The sequence below is a fragment of the Pelodiscus sinensis genome, chromosome 1 (assembly GCF_052426305.1).
Source record: "Pelodiscus sinensis isolate ZL-2025 chromosome 1, ASM5242630v1, whole genome shotgun sequence".
Classification (NCBI taxonomy): Eukaryota; Metazoa; Chordata; order Testudines; family Trionychidae; genus Pelodiscus; species Pelodiscus sinensis.
Window position 1 is genome coordinate 87,586,300 of NC_143052.1, and position 15,260 is coordinate 87,601,559.

General features: G+C 44.0%; 1 protein-coding gene across 3 annotated transcripts in view; it reads right to left on the reverse strand.

Annotated features, from left to right (window-relative positions):
• AGBL3 (AGBL carboxypeptidase 3) overlaps positions 1-15,260 on the reverse strand; it is a 67,221-nt gene that overhangs the window by 30,499 nt on the left and 21,462 nt on the right. For all 3 annotated transcript variants that reach the window (XM_006125919.5, XM_075934340.2, XM_075934333.2), the window contains 5 exons: positions 12,867-12,974; positions 8,305-8,443; positions 6,834-7,616; positions 3,170-3,332; positions 2,247-2,373 (listed from right to left, as the gene is read on the reverse strand). In XM_006125919.5, coding sequence (XP_006125981.5) covers positions 2,247-2,373; positions 3,170-3,332; positions 6,834-7,616; positions 8,305-8,443; positions 12,867-12,974 — 1,320 coding nt within the window. The remainder of the gene's footprint in view (positions 1-2,246; positions 2,374-3,169; positions 3,333-6,833; positions 7,617-8,304; positions 8,444-12,866; positions 12,975-15,260) is intronic.

A 15,260-nucleotide genomic window follows, 5' to 3' on the forward strand; every position in this document is an offset into this window, starting at 1 on the left:
GTGCCTGTGCCAGGTGCAAGCCTGCCAGCACCCAGCCAGCAGACCCTGCACCTGGCACGGCTCGAGCCACCCACCCGATGCCCACCAGCCCTCCCCCTCTTCCCGGGACCAGGCTGGCGGCTCCCGGGATCCGCCAGCTTGCCCGGGACCGCAAGAGGTGGGCACCCGCCTGGGCTAGTGCGGACATCGTGGACCTTGTCCACGATCTCCGCACTAGGCACAGGAAAGTGGCCAGCTAGGGCACGAGAGCTGCCAGCCTGGCCACCCAGGAGCAGGTGTGCATGAAAATCAAGGGGGTCCACTGAGACCCCCGACCCTGAGCCCTGAGCTTACAATGGCCATACTGGGTCAGACCAAAGGTCCATCTAGCCCAGTAGCCTGTCTGCCAACAGCGGCCAACCCTAGGGACCCTGGGGGGGATGGACCGAAGACAGTGACCAAGCCATTTGTCTCATGCCATCCCTCTCCAGCCTTCCACAAACCTTGGGCAGGGACACCTCTCCTACCCCCTGGCTAATAGCACTCTATGGACCCAACCTCCATGACTTGATCTCACGTCCCTTTAATCTCTGTTCTAGTTCTAGTCTTCACAGCCTCCTGCAGCAAGGAGTTCCACAGGTTGACTCTTTGCTTTGTGAAGAACAACTTTCTGTGACTAGTTTGAAGCCTGCTACCCATTCCTTTCCTTTGGTGTCCTCTAGTCCTTCTTTATGGGAACTAATGAAGAACTTTTCTGGATGCACCCTCTCCACCCAACTCCTGCTTTTAGAGACCTCTATCCTGTCCCCCCTCCGTCTCCTCTTTTCTAAGCTGAAAAGTCCCAGTTTCTTTAGCCTCTCTTCATCTGGGACCTGTTCCCAACCCCTGATCATTGTAGTTGCCCTCCCCTGTCCCACCCTCTCTTTTCCCCTCTCCCACCTCCTTTTCCCAGTCTCCCCCAGTTTTGTTCAATAAAGACAGATTCCATTTTTGAACACAATTGTCCTTTATTTTGTACATCAAGAAAAGGGGCTAGGGAAGGGTAAGTGGAAGGAGGTGAGGGAGGAATGGGGCATGATCCCCTGACGGGGAGGACTGGGCTGGCTCTGCGGGCTTCTGGGTGTGGAAGCTCTCCTGCAGCCCCCCAATTGCCCCCTTTCCCCAGATGGCAGCCTGCGGCAAGTACAGCCAGGCTGATGGCCGAGTGGTGTGATGTGCCCAGTGTGGGTATTCCGGGCATTCCAAGCCAGGACTGCTTTGCAAGCGGGGCACCCCTGAGAACTGTCTGTCCGGGGTGGGGGTCGGGACCCTTTAAGCGCAGCCCTCGGCTAGCCTGAGACAGCAGCTCCACGCTCTAAGTGCTCCTCTGATGCCCTGCCGGCACTGCTTCCAGCCATCCTTAAGCCCGGTTCAGGGTCTACTTAATGTGGACATGCTAGTTCGAATTAGCAAAACGCTAATTCGAACTAGTTTTTAGTTCTAGACGCGTTAGTTCGAATTAGCTTAGTTCGAATTAACTAATTTGAACTAAATTAGTTCGAATTAGCGCTGTAGTGTAGGCGTACCCTAAGGTGCCACAGGACTCCTTGCCTCCTTTCTATGGGAAAGCAAACACCCTCCTTCTTTGTAGCCACTATGGCGTTTTCTACAGTAAGAAAAACTGGACCTGTGCTTCTCCACTGGTGCAACACTGATGGAAGTTCTTCTTCAGACAGGTAAAAATGTTTCAGACTTGTCCACATTAAAGATTCTCTATTTTTGCGACTGATGGAGCATCAACAACAGAAAATTCTAAATCCATGTGTTGCCAGTGTAGACAGTGTCCCTGGTCTGGGTGTTTTGGAGGAATGGAGTTTTATATGACATTATTCTGAAGTGAACAAAACTAGCTTGGGTCTAATGACATTTTTCTTCACCTTTCACCATGTACCATCAATAAGCAATATCTACTCTCATTTGTACAATTGTTACTGGTATATCTATTTCTATCAATTCGATTTAATTTGGTAGGCAGGCCCACTAATTTATCATGTATTAGTTTCCAGTACATCAGTAATAAGTGTGGCCTAAAAGTTAACTTACGCATACTTTGTGTTAAAAATGCTCACCCCCACTTCACTCAATTTGTTGTTTATCTCTGTAACACAGGATTCTTTGAGCATAGTAGCTAAAATCATCACAGATCCCTATTGCATCTGTAAAAACAAACACTCAAAACCAGATTTTGTTTGACATCCTACAATCTCCCCAGAGTAAAAAGGCCTTACCTAATTTAGATCCACAAAAAGTAGCTTCCAAAGTATAGCTGTTGCGGATGCCCATCTTCCACATCACTACGCGACCTGTCCCTTCTTTGCTTTTTTGTACTTTGAAATTGCAGTCTGGGAATGAAAACTTAAAAGAAAGATGTAGAGTCAGCTCCCTGTCTTGTAAGGAACATCTATCCCCTAGGTTAGTGATGAAGACAATACAATTTCATCGTAACGTCACTGGTGTGTAAAACTTTCAAACTTCCCATTTAGGAAAATAGTTAAAGGTTAACTACATTCTTCTTTCACCCTGTGTAGAGCATAGGTATTGTGCCATACTTGGTATGTAATAATCTTTCAACATTTTGACACAACAGAGCAGTGTGTGGAATGAAAGTCCCGTTAATTGCAGAAGTTTGTTTTATTTTAACAAGGACTTGTTATCATTACACTCGTAACCTCTTTTAATACAGTCCCAAAGGAGCCTTTTTCAATTGGTGAACTAGCATCAGGCTTCTGGGCCAACCCCCAAGCCATCCATTTCTGTTTTTAATACTAAAGTGTTGGAATATGCATGTTTAGTGAAAGTATGAATAACTCTTCTGTCATGGATATACCACATAGAACTCTGGATCACCTCATCACTGGTTTCTGAAGACAACAGAATTAAATTCAAATGCTATAATAATAAAAATGGTAGGATGAGAGTTTGTGTGTTATATTATTACCTGTATTTAATTTGATTGGCTTCGAGAATGGATCTGTTGTGTGTTTTAGACAATCAGAAGTATTTTTTAACAATAAAAGCACAATCATGTGATACCTAACATATTTATAAATAAGCTTGTTTCCAAATGACTGACATTTTAGCAAATCTCACTGGCTGACACAAATTTCATTTGGTATACTAAAGGACAATTTCATGTTAGTGACTTGCTTACTTTATTTGGGCAGTTCTTGCTCATCATGAGAGGAAAGATACGATGGCGCAAGCATGGCACCTCTGCTTGCTCCCCATTATCACAGCCATACATGAAGACATTCTCTTTTCCGCTATGACCATGAAGATCACAATACAGGAGAATGTCACGTTCCTCCATCACTCTGTGATAAGAGAAAAAACTCTATTTTACTATAAATGCTTTTTTTTTTGCATCAATTAAGGCTGCTGGGTTGCAGCTATCTTCATAGGAATAAAGTTAAGCATGTGTTTAAATATTTAAGAATATGAGTAATCCCACTGATTTCAACAGGATGACTTGTGCTTAAAATTAAGATGCACCTGCATGCTTTGCTAAATCAATGCGAATAGCTCAGCACCTTGCAGGATCAAACCAAAAGAGTGTGCCATGGCTTAGTAACAAGATCCAAGGCTATGCATCAGAACTGTGCATCCATTTTATCAAAACAGTTATAATGAGTCAATCATTCTTCATAAATGAAAAAAGCTGGAGTCACTTTTTAAAAAAATGTGTATAACTGAACTGAATTCCTTTTTGGATCTCCTGTCCTTGATCTTCCCTTCTTCAACTATTATTACCTGGGTTTTCCCTTCCATTTCCATATTTATCTCCACAAATATATTCACTTTGCCAATTTCCCCTGAAGTCCAATCAATCCTCAGGTCTAGGAATGATCTTCAGCCACTTTAGGATATTACATTTTGTAGAACTATAAGACATTGCACCAAAATGCTACTTTTATGTTCCTTCTTGTGTCACAATCTTGGGACGTATAACAAACCACAAATATAAAGCATAGTACTATGCAGCAGATACTTCTTTTGCCCTCAATGGAGAAAGAGCTATCAATTTCAAGTACCATTTTTTGCTATATTGCAAGTTGTGGAATATGCTGTATTTTATCTATAATATTTTTAATTTTTTTGCAAAACTGAATGAGTTTGAAAAAAAACCCTGGGATTTAGCACATTTCCAAAAAGCCAGTTCCAACAGGATTTCATGGGGGAAATGTGATTCAATCAGAATCCTTCATGCTGGATCATTATTCTGTGTGGTAGTTAACAATTCATGATGGATCAAGAAGGAAAGGGGGAAAAAAGAAAGAATAGCCTTTTTAGTTGATAATGTGCTAAATGTGAGTCTGGATAATGGGGAATTTCAGCACATTTTTCTAATTACATTTATTTTTATATTGTCTATACCAGTTTCCTTTAAATTGGAAAACTGGGATGCAGGGTAAAGAGAGGGTTTTTCTGTTAAGAAAACTTTGCAAAAGACTAGCCTGCATCATCATTAAAACATCTTTCCTCTCTCAAATCTATACAAGTTATCTCCCATGGGAGAACAGTCTATTTTATTCTCCAGCAGGCTTCAAAGTTCTTTCCCAGAGTCAACAAAAACTCTTGAAAGGGTCAGTAGACAGGCCAAAAAGGAAATGAAAAGTAAAAGAATCACTGTTTGAACATCTTTGAATATTTTCCTAGTGGAAAGGTTAGACTGACGTTAGACAGAAGGATTCTTGCTTAAAGAATGGAGAGGCATAAAGGGAAAGTGCTTCTCAGCAAACGTGTACTGGAAAATCAAAACATACTGTAAATGACAATGTATGTTAAACGTTAGCTTTACCAGCACTGATAGAGTCCTTTCAAAGCTAAAGCCTTTAGAAGAACCCAGTTACATAAGCCAAATCTGAATGGCGACTCTGAGTATGAAATTACATGTACTGCATAAGGAAGTAAAGCATTATAAATTAAACACATTTACATATAAATATACAGTAGGGAGGTAAAATCCCAGTTAGTTAACTGGTTAAACACTAGGTTTAATAAGTTAACTGATTAAGCCAGGGTTCCAGTGGGGGTTACCACTGCACCCCTAGCTGCATGGGGGTTGCTGCTGCCCAGCTGACCCCCCTTCTGGCCACGCAGGGGCTGCTGCTGCTGACCCCCATGTGGGGCTGGAGCAGCCGTCAGGCCTGCATACCTGTTAACTGGTACCTGGTAAGTATCACAGGTGATGCTTACCAGATAGCCAGTTATCTGTTCACATCCCTAATATAAATTAAAGTGACAGAACTAGTGGTCAAATACAAGGTTGGGATTCACTCTGGACTTGGCCTACTTTATGGCTTTGTCCTGCACCAATGTAGTTGGCAGACATTTTGCCACTGATTACAGTGGGAGCAGAATTGGGAACTTAAGTTGTAAATTTTGATAGTGGGCAGTGAGAAGAAGGACTATGACAAAAATCCCCTTCTGTTCTGTCCTTTGCTGTCCAAGCTATCTTTTCTATTTCCGGTATTAAAGCTATTTTACAGGGTGCTGTACAACACAAGAAAAGCACTGTAAACTGCAATGAAAACTCAAGCCTCTTAGAATTTAAACAAATAATACAAACCAAATGGAATAAATATGAGATTAGATAAAATACATATGAGGCCAATATACTGCAAACACTGATTACAGGCAGTCCCCGGGTTACGTACAAGATAGGGACTGTAGGTTTGTTCTTAAGTTGAATCTGTACGTAAGTCGGAACTGGCATCCAGATTCAGCCGCTGCTGAAACTGACCGCCAGTTCTGACTTACATACAGAATCAACTTAAGAACCCCAAGTGTCCCCAAGTCAGCTGCTGCTGAAACTGATCAGCAGCTGATTCCAGGAAGGCCGGGGCAGAGCAACTCTGCCTCGGGCTTCCTGTAGTCAGCGCTGGTCAGTTTCAGCAGCGGCTAAAGCAGGACGCCTGGGGCAGAGCAGCTGGGGCGCTGCTGGGTTGCTCCAGTAGCGCCGCTCCTCGGCACTACTGGACCAACCCAGCAGCACCCCATCTGCTCTGCCCCAGGCGTCCTGATTCAGCCGCTGCTGAAACTGACCAGCAGCAGCTGAATCGGGACCAGAGCAGCTGGGGTGCTGCTGGGTTGGACCAGTAGCGCCCAGAGCGGCGCTGCAGGACCAACCGGCAGCACCCCAGCTGCTCTGCCACAGGCGTCCGGAGAAAAGCCTAATCTGCTGGGGGGGGGGCTACTAGCTGCGCCCCCCCCCCCCCCCCCCCAGCAGACCAGGAAGACACGGGCGGCGGACCGAGACGCACCGCGGTCCCGCCGCCTGGGTCCTCCGCGGCTTTGCTCCCCGTCTCCCTGGTCTGCTGGAGACCAGCAGACCAGGGAGACGGGGAGCAAAGCCTCTGAGGACGCCGGCAGCGGGACAGCCGCGGGGCATCTGGGCTATCCCGCTGCCGGCTTCCCCCGCGGCTTTGCAAAGCCTCGGGGAAGCCGGCAGCGGAGCAGCCCAGGCGTGCCTGGGGTGCCCCGCTGCCCGAGCCCCCCCGCAGCTTTGCAAAGCCGCGGGGAAGCCGGCAGCGGAGCAGTCCAGGCGCGCCTGGGCTGCCTCGCTGCCTGAGCCCAACGCAGCTTTGCTCTGTGTCTTCCTGGTCTGCAGACCAGGGAGACGCAGAGAAAGCCCCAGAGTACATGGGCGGCCTGACCGCGAGGTCCTGCAGTCCGTGTACTCTGGGGCAGCCCCATTTGTAACTGCGGATCCGACATAAGTTGGATCCGTGTAAGTCGGGGACTGCCTGTATACTAAATAACAGACACTAAGAATAGAAAGGATTTTTGTTAAAGAATAGGAGAGATGATGTTACCTTCTGATCATGTTCCGAGTGTACCAAACAGAAGGAAAAGATTCCTTCAGGTCTGATGTGTAATTACGATTTAAGTCCTGACCTGCTAAGGAGCAGCGATAATTTCCCACGATCACACCATCTGGGTTCAACATTGGTACTACTTTGAAGACAAAAGTGTCCCGAAGCAACCGAGCATCACGTGTGTTGCCCAGAATGTAATCCAGAAAGCCCTTCATTATCCATGAGCTGTTTGTTTCTCCTGGGTGTACCCTCGCAGTCAAAATCACAGCTGCCTTACGCTTTGTCTCCTTGCCACTTTCAGAGGGACTAGTGATGGTTAAAACATACACTATGTTTCTTGCTAGGGAATGGCACAGGATGCGGATCTTGCAAAACTTTGACCTTACTGGATCTCTAGAGATGGCTGCCAGGTACTCCTGAAGGTTGGAATAGGTATAAGGATAGCAATGGGCAAAGTAGCAGGTGTCTTGATCATATGGAAACTGGAATGTCCAAGTGAGTGAAAAATACTGATGTCCATCTTGGCCAAGGTTGTTTTTGTAATACTTGATTTCATCTCCTGTCCTTTGCCAGCCAACTCGATGGAACTTTGCATCCACTTCTGAGTACAAGAGTGGACGCATACCATTGTTGTAGAGGCTGGTGGGCTTGGTAAAATTGACAATGGTGAAACGATAAGGCATTCCTGCTTGAGTGTTGGTTACTTGAAAGTAGTACCATTGGGTATGTCTATTTGTGTAGAGATCAGTGCGCAGAGTCAGCTGGTACTCGAATTCACTACTGGTGTTTAGAAAGAAGACAAGCGTTTTTAGCACTGGTTACCACAGAAAAGTATTAGAGATTCATATCATGTTGGTGACTATAGATGGGGAAGGAATTCCTTCAACATCATGATAAAGTACTGTATAATAACCTACATGCAAGTTGGAGGTGATTTCCACTTTCACATAAACAATCAAAAGTATAGGTTGCTCCTAGGGACAGGATGGAAAGCTTCCATAATATAGCCACCACATTCTTTTAGTGCTTATTTAAAATAATTAAAATGCGTGACAGAATCAAGGCTCATTTAAAAAAAAATCTAGTGAATTTTCTTGCACTAAACTAAATAAAACATTGTCAACTCTTAAAAAAAAGTGAGGGTATGCATGTGAATTTGTGCATGTAGGGTGAAATTAGTTGTGCAGAGGGCATATATCACCATTTTGAGGCTTCATCATGACACTAGTGGTACACAGTCCTTGCCCTTTGTACAGAAGTGAATTTCACACGTAGAGAATATTTAATGCCATGGAATGGTTATGAGATTGTTCCATTTGAAGTCCACATGAAAATATTCTAAGGGCTTATTCTATTAGTGTAACTATGGATGTAGGCCCCAGTACCACCCAAGATCCTTACAAAGGTGTATTTAACTGAAACTGGTGTCTATGCTACCTCATCAAAGAAGAAAAGATTATAAACCTACACTTTGACCACCTTTTGCAGATTCCCACTCTCAAAACGTGCTTCAAAGATTAAAGTGTTGCCCCACTCTTGAGGGATGATCTGCTTAGAGGGATAGCTACCCCCTACTCGAGAATACACAAAACAGGGTTCCTTGTTACCTGCAGTGAAAGGAGCAGAACATACATATTACTCAATTGTGAGTAAGTTTCAGCAATGCCTAAACCTTTTACAGGAACTACAAATCTGATTTTCAGGGCATATCTAAGGGAAATTTTCAAAGGAGTTGTGCAATGTTTTAGACACTTCTATTTCTTCCCAATGATTTTCAATCTGCTCAAGAGATAAATGACTGTTATGCTTTGAAAACTTATATAGCTAGTATTTGTAGCTGTTATTGTAAATCTCCTTTTTATTTATAAATAGTCTCTGCATTAAATTTATCTTGTTTACAAATGACAAGCTTAAAACATTAACCCACCAGTTCCTGAACTGTAGGGACCCATGGGAGAATTTACTGTTCACATAGTTTTTATTTGCTTCCTTTATTGCAGCTGCTAAATCATATTTAAAAAAAACCATTTTTTTATATTATTCAGTATGTACGCAATTGCTGTAGTTGACAAAGGGATGTTATACAATCATGAACTAGAAAGGAGATGGCCTATGCTATAAGGGATGATGTCTATGAGACAACTTCTCTATTAAGATAGGATCTATGCTATACTATTTTAACACCCTGCATTAACTCATCTCACTACTTATTCTTTGGTTATCCTCCTAAAACCTATTGTGCACTGTTTGTGGCAAAATAATAGTTACCATATCCAGCCAAGAGGTGGCTGGGTATATTTCAGTCCTAAAATCCTGATTAAACAAAGTTCTTAAACATGTGCTTAATGCCCATTGACCTTTATGGATAACACATGCTGAAGTGCTCTGAACTGGAGCCCAAATTAAATGATTCCTATACAGCGGAGGAAGGAGGGGGACCCTCAGTTCTGGGGGTTGGATGCAGTCCTTGGCTTGCCTGGATCCAGTCCCCCAAAGCTCAGGGTCTCCCCCTGCCATTATACTGTGGGGCTAGAGCACACAAAATCTCACTTCTGTTCGGCTCCCAACTGATTTTTCTGTGGGTCAGTGGACTCTGACCCAAAAGAGGTTGCCCACCCCTGCTAAACAGTATAAAGCACTGTACAGGCAGTCCCCGGGTTACATGGATCCGACTTACATTGGATCCCTACTTACAAACGGGGTGAGGCAACCCCGCACTAGCTGCTTCCCCCCAGCAGACCATGGAGACGCGAAGCTAGCGCCCCCCCCCCCCCCAGCAGACCAGGGAGACGCGGAGCGGCTTTTCTCAGCAGACACCTCAGCTTGAGAGTAAAGGACTGAGGGAAGTGAGGTGTGGGAGAATAAAACTGAGCTCTGGAGAAATGTTTGGCTAGAGTTTCCCCTATAATATGTACCAGTTCCGACTTACATACAGATTCAACTTAAGAACAAACCTACAGTCCCTATCTTGTACGTAACCCGGGGACTGCCTGTATACTGTTTACAAATGACAAGCTTGATTTCCCTTGATGGAAAGCACTACACACACTAAAAGTTTTATTCCATCTACCTCCTTCTTTTATTATTATTGAAAGCTATGCACCAAAATCCATTAATCATGAAAAGGCCTTATATTTAAATATGGCCTGTCAACCCAAACCACATTGCAGACACGTACTGATATACAAAATATATAAACAATATCACTTCATTCACAACTCTGACCAGACCAAAAAGCAGAAAACATTGAATAGCATATAGAACATTAGGTCAGTGGGGTGGGAAATAATAAATGCAATTTCCAAACTGTATGTGGAATTTTAGTTAAGCAGAATGTAATTATCCAAGGGGTATCTGGCCAGGACAGCGGGGTTAAAATCCCATATCTCGTGAAAAGTGCCATGGGTTTTTAAGATCTTAATTCCCAGGACCAATAACACTCTTTGTAACATGTTTGTATGTGACAATAAAAAATTCAAAGGTAAAAGATTATAATTGGTTGAGATCCTGGTTTCAGGTACTTTCAGCATCAGAGTTCCCCTAATACTATTGTGGCTGAGAAGAGAGTCAGAAAACAGAAAACCCCAAAATGAATCTAAACTACCACAGTCAGCAGCAATTAGCTATCTATAATTAAGTAATCACTCCATTTAACTTAAGCGAGTTGACAAGGCCATCATAGTATAAAGTCATAAGTTGCAAACAAGATACTGAAAGTCTCCTGCCAACACGTATCTCCAGTTTTATCCTTGCAATTGTAGAAGAAAATAAATGTCGAACTTTCACACTCTTTTTGCTCAAATATTATGAAAACACAGCAGTGACTCTGGCCCCAGCCAAAGTCACAGGAGGTAACAGAAGACAAAAGTAGGCACACAACTCCAGCTTCAGCCAAAGGTGTAAGGGGGATAAAGGGATACACAGCCCCGAATTAAGCCACAGGTTGGAAGAGAACAGTCATGGATCTTTCTGCAGCTCTGAGGGCGGTGCATAGCCTCAGCTCTAGCTAAAATCATGGCAAAGCCCTTCACTGCTGACACCAGAATCCAAAGTCATGCAAGTCTAGTAAAGTCACTGTCAAGGCTGACCCTACTCTGGCATTCCGAGTGCAGAAGGCTGGGTTCTCAAAGACTTTAAAATATACCTTGCCCTTACAGATACTGGTTACAAAAACTTCCCCCAGAATCACAATACATAGATTTTGTGGGCTTGCTGCCACCCTCAAGTGATTTTATCCCTAAAACCGGGGGTGAACACTTGAACCCACACCCAGGGGTATCCCAAGTTCTTTTTCCCTAAAAGAGCTTGAAAAAAAAAAGAGAAAAACAAGCTGCAGTTTCTGAGTGTGTTTAGACTACACCTCTCTGTCGACAGAGAGATGTAGATTAGGCACATCGAAATTGCTAATGAAGCAGGGATTTAAATATCCCACACTTCATTAGCATAAACATGGCCACTGCTTTTTTATGAAACGGAGCTTTTTCGAAAAAAACCCAACAACCCGGCAGACTAGACGCGTATCTGTTGAAAATAAACCCTTTTTGGACAGATCCTGTATTCCTCAAAAATTGAGGTTTACAGGATCTGTTGAAAAAGGGTTTATTTTAGACAGATCTGTGTCTAGACTGCCCTATTTTGGTTTTTTTTTTTTTCAAAAAAGCTCCGTTTAGAAAAAAGTGGCAGCCATGTTTATACTAATGAAGCACGAGATATTTAAATCTCTGCTTTATTAGCAATTTCTAATGTTTGATTTACATCCCTCTGTCGACAGAGGGATGCAGTCTAGACGTAGCCTCTTGTAGCTGACCTCTCAGTCTGAGGCATGCAGACACACATAGACAGACCTCCTATATCTTCCAGGACATAAGAATCAAATCATCACCTTAAAAAAAGTGATTTTTATTACAAAACAAAAGATAAACTTGATAAAGAATACTTGGTTACTAGATGCTACAGAGAAACTAAGAAAAACAAATTAAAAACACAGAGAAAATCTCTGGGAGCAATGCTTAGGTGGTAAATAGGGAGGGAAGGCATAGATTCACCTAGAACAGTTCAAACCAAACCACAAAATAAAGAAAATACCCTGATTGCAACTAGATTCTCTCTTTCCCTTTACTTACTCCCAAATCTTTTCTTGGTTCAGTCCACTTCCATGCTCCAAATTCCTTTGAGGCATGATAGTCCTACCTGGATGTAAATCATTCTGTCTCTCTCAACTCCTGGTTTAACTCTCCCACACAAAGGCTACATCTAAACTACACCCCTTTGTTGGCAGAGGGATGTAAATGAAGCACTTTGAAAGGGCAAATGAAGCAGGGATTTAAATATCCCATGCTTCATTTGCATAATCACGTCATGGCGCTGTTTCTAACAAGTGCCATTTTGAAACTGAAACCACAGTTTAGACGCGGTTTTTTTTCGACAATGGGGCACCTTTTTGAAAAATCCTGTTGAAAAGGTGACCAGTAGTATAAAAAAAAAAGCATCTAAACTGTGGTTTCAGTTTCGAACTGGCGCTTGTTCGAGAGAGCGCCATGATGTGATTATGCAAATGAAGCATGAGATTTTTAAATCCCTGCTTCATCTGCACTTTCAAAGTGCTTCATTTACATCCCTCTGCCGACAGAGGGGTGCAATTTAGACATAGCCAAAAAAAGTAGGCAAATATCAGCACCAAATGCCCATTGGTTCTTCTGGCTACCTGAGTTTAACTCCTTTGTCACCTGTGGTGGTGAGCATGCCTCCTGTCCATTACAGTCACAGAATCCGTGCGTTCCCTGACCTCTGTGACTAAATTGCATCCCTCTTAACATAAGCAGAGCCTATGGAGAAGACAGAGCTCTAATTTATTTCTGTATATTCAGAAACAGGAGCTTACGCAAAACTCATGAAAATCATGGGAGAGACTCCTATTGACTTCAACTGGCTATGAATCAGGCCCATAAAAAAATAAAAGAAACCTAGTCAATGAAAGTGTGTGCCAAAATTATATGCACTTTGTAATAACATTTCATAATGTGCTCCCACCTTCATCTGCTAAATAAACCACTGTGCCCTCTCTGGAGTCTTGGTACAGTGGCTCAAGCTCCAGACCTGTTGGTTGGTACAGTGGCTCAGGCTTACGGGGGATCCAGTCTGAAAAAGAAGAGAAAGAATGCGCTACAGATTACAGAGGGCATGGGCGTCTGGTAGCCTAAGCGGGGGAAGGCTTTGCCTTTCCAAACTGCCAGGTATGGTCTGCCCACACTCTATTCCAGAACGCCTGCTTTAGGAGTTCTGTGGGTGGAGTGTTGCTGCCTCCAGCGCCCGCCCTCCCCATGCTCTGGGGCTGGGGCTCTGCGGTGCGACCTCCTTTGTCCTTTGGTGCTCCGGGGCTGGAGAAGGTGGGTCATGAAGAACACTCTCCTCCCTCCCACAAAGCTCTGGAGCTGGGAAGGCTGGGGCCATGACGTGTGCCCTTCTCCCTCCCCCAGTACTCCAGGGCTGGAGAGGCTGGGGCGAGTGCGTGTGGTTGGGAAGGTGTGTGTGCGGCGCACTACCCTGCCTCCCCGTGAAGGGCAAGGAAGAGCAAAGCCTCAGCAGAAGGGGCAGGGCTGGAGGTGGGGTTGGAGGTTTGCCTTCACCAGCCCTCCCTTCACCAACTGCCCATGACAGGGGGTGTCCATAACTAATGAAGGCTCTGAAAACTGTTTTTTGAATCTTCTCCTGCTTGTCTGGTAGCAACTTCAAAATTGTTTGTAGTAGGAAGAAGTGAATCAGGCCTTTTGGAAGATCTGAGTTTGTAGGTTTACACTAGTGTTCCCTGTAAGTTAAGTGCTTGGGTGGCCACCCAGCAAAGATTCAGGTGTCACCCAGCTGATTAACGGCATGCTCACAGCAGCCCACAGATGGTAGCATGTGTTTCTACTAGGGATGTAAAATCCCGTTTATCTGGCTAATTGGTTAAACATATTATTTAACAAGTTAACCAAATAAAGGTGGGACAAGTGGAGCTGGAATGCCCCTTCCCCTGCTGTAGGCAGGGGCTGCATTGGCTGGGATGCTGGAGTAGCCACATCATAGGGTGGGGCTGCACTGGAGCAGCCTGTGTCCATGGTGGATCCCTCATGAAACTGGAGCAGCCCCCTGCTCAGGGCAAGTGGGGAACTGTTCCAGCCCCACTGGTTAACTGGTTAAACCTTCACATCCTTAGTTGCTACTGGAGGTGCACATTCTTCAGCACACATAACACAATTTATTCTGCACATGGATGGAAAAAAGTAGAGGGAATATTATTGGTTTATACAAGTGTTTTATCAGCTCATTCTTTACCTGGATAATATGCCTTTACCAACATCACCTTAGTGGATGTCATGTTTTGGGGGAATTTAGATCAGTAAAAGGTTGTGTAACTTCCTAACTGGAACTAGAGATGCGTTAAATGCTCTGCTGTTGCAACTGAGACCCCAGACACCAATAGCCAGCAGATAAGCATGCAGTATCATAAGTGTCTGTGGGCTGGGCAGCTCTGGTTCAGCACTCTGACCTCAGTAGCTGGCCTACAAAGCAACAGTTTGTCTTCACCAGCCTTGATTACTACTTACAGAGTGATAGCAATACACTCCCAGTTCCAAATTTCTCCCAAATCATCAGCTCATACGTATTCATTTGCCCAAGGCAGATTGTGATTATGCACTGCTTGTCAACCTAATTTTAAGAACATAATTCTAGCACATATTCATAACTCTTTTTAAATACCTTGTAAATACGTCACAAAAATATGAATGATGAATGAGTTATTTGTTTTCCAATGAGACTTTACAAGAAGTGGAAACTTGGACAGATGACTAGAGAGGAGTATAAATATATTGCTCAAGAATGCAGGGGAGTAATCAGGAAGGCGAAAGCACAACTGGTATTGCAGCTAGCAAGGGATATGAAGGATAACAAGCAAGATTTCTACAGGCATGTTAGCAATAAGAGGGTGATCAGAGAGGGTGTGGGACCCATACTGGATGAGAGAGGTAACTTAGTGATAGATGATGTGGGAAAAGCTGAAGTACTCAATGCTTTTTTTTACCTCTGTCTTCACAAACAACGTCAGCTCCCAGACTACCGCACTAGGCAATGCAGTATGGGAAGGAGGTGGGCAGCCCTCAGTGGAGAAAGAACGTGTTAAGAACTATTTAGAAAAGCTAGACACACACAAATCCATGGGTCCAGATTTAATACATCCGAGAGTACTGAGGGAGTTGGCAGCTGTCAATGCAGAGCCTTTGGCCATTATCTTTGAAAACTCATGGAGATTGGGAGAGGTCCCAGATGACTGGAAAAAGGCAAATATAGAGCCCATCTTTAAAAAAGGAAGAAGGACAACCCACAGAACTACAGACCGGTCAGCCTTACCTCAGTCCCCTGAAAAACCAAGGAATCCATTTTGAA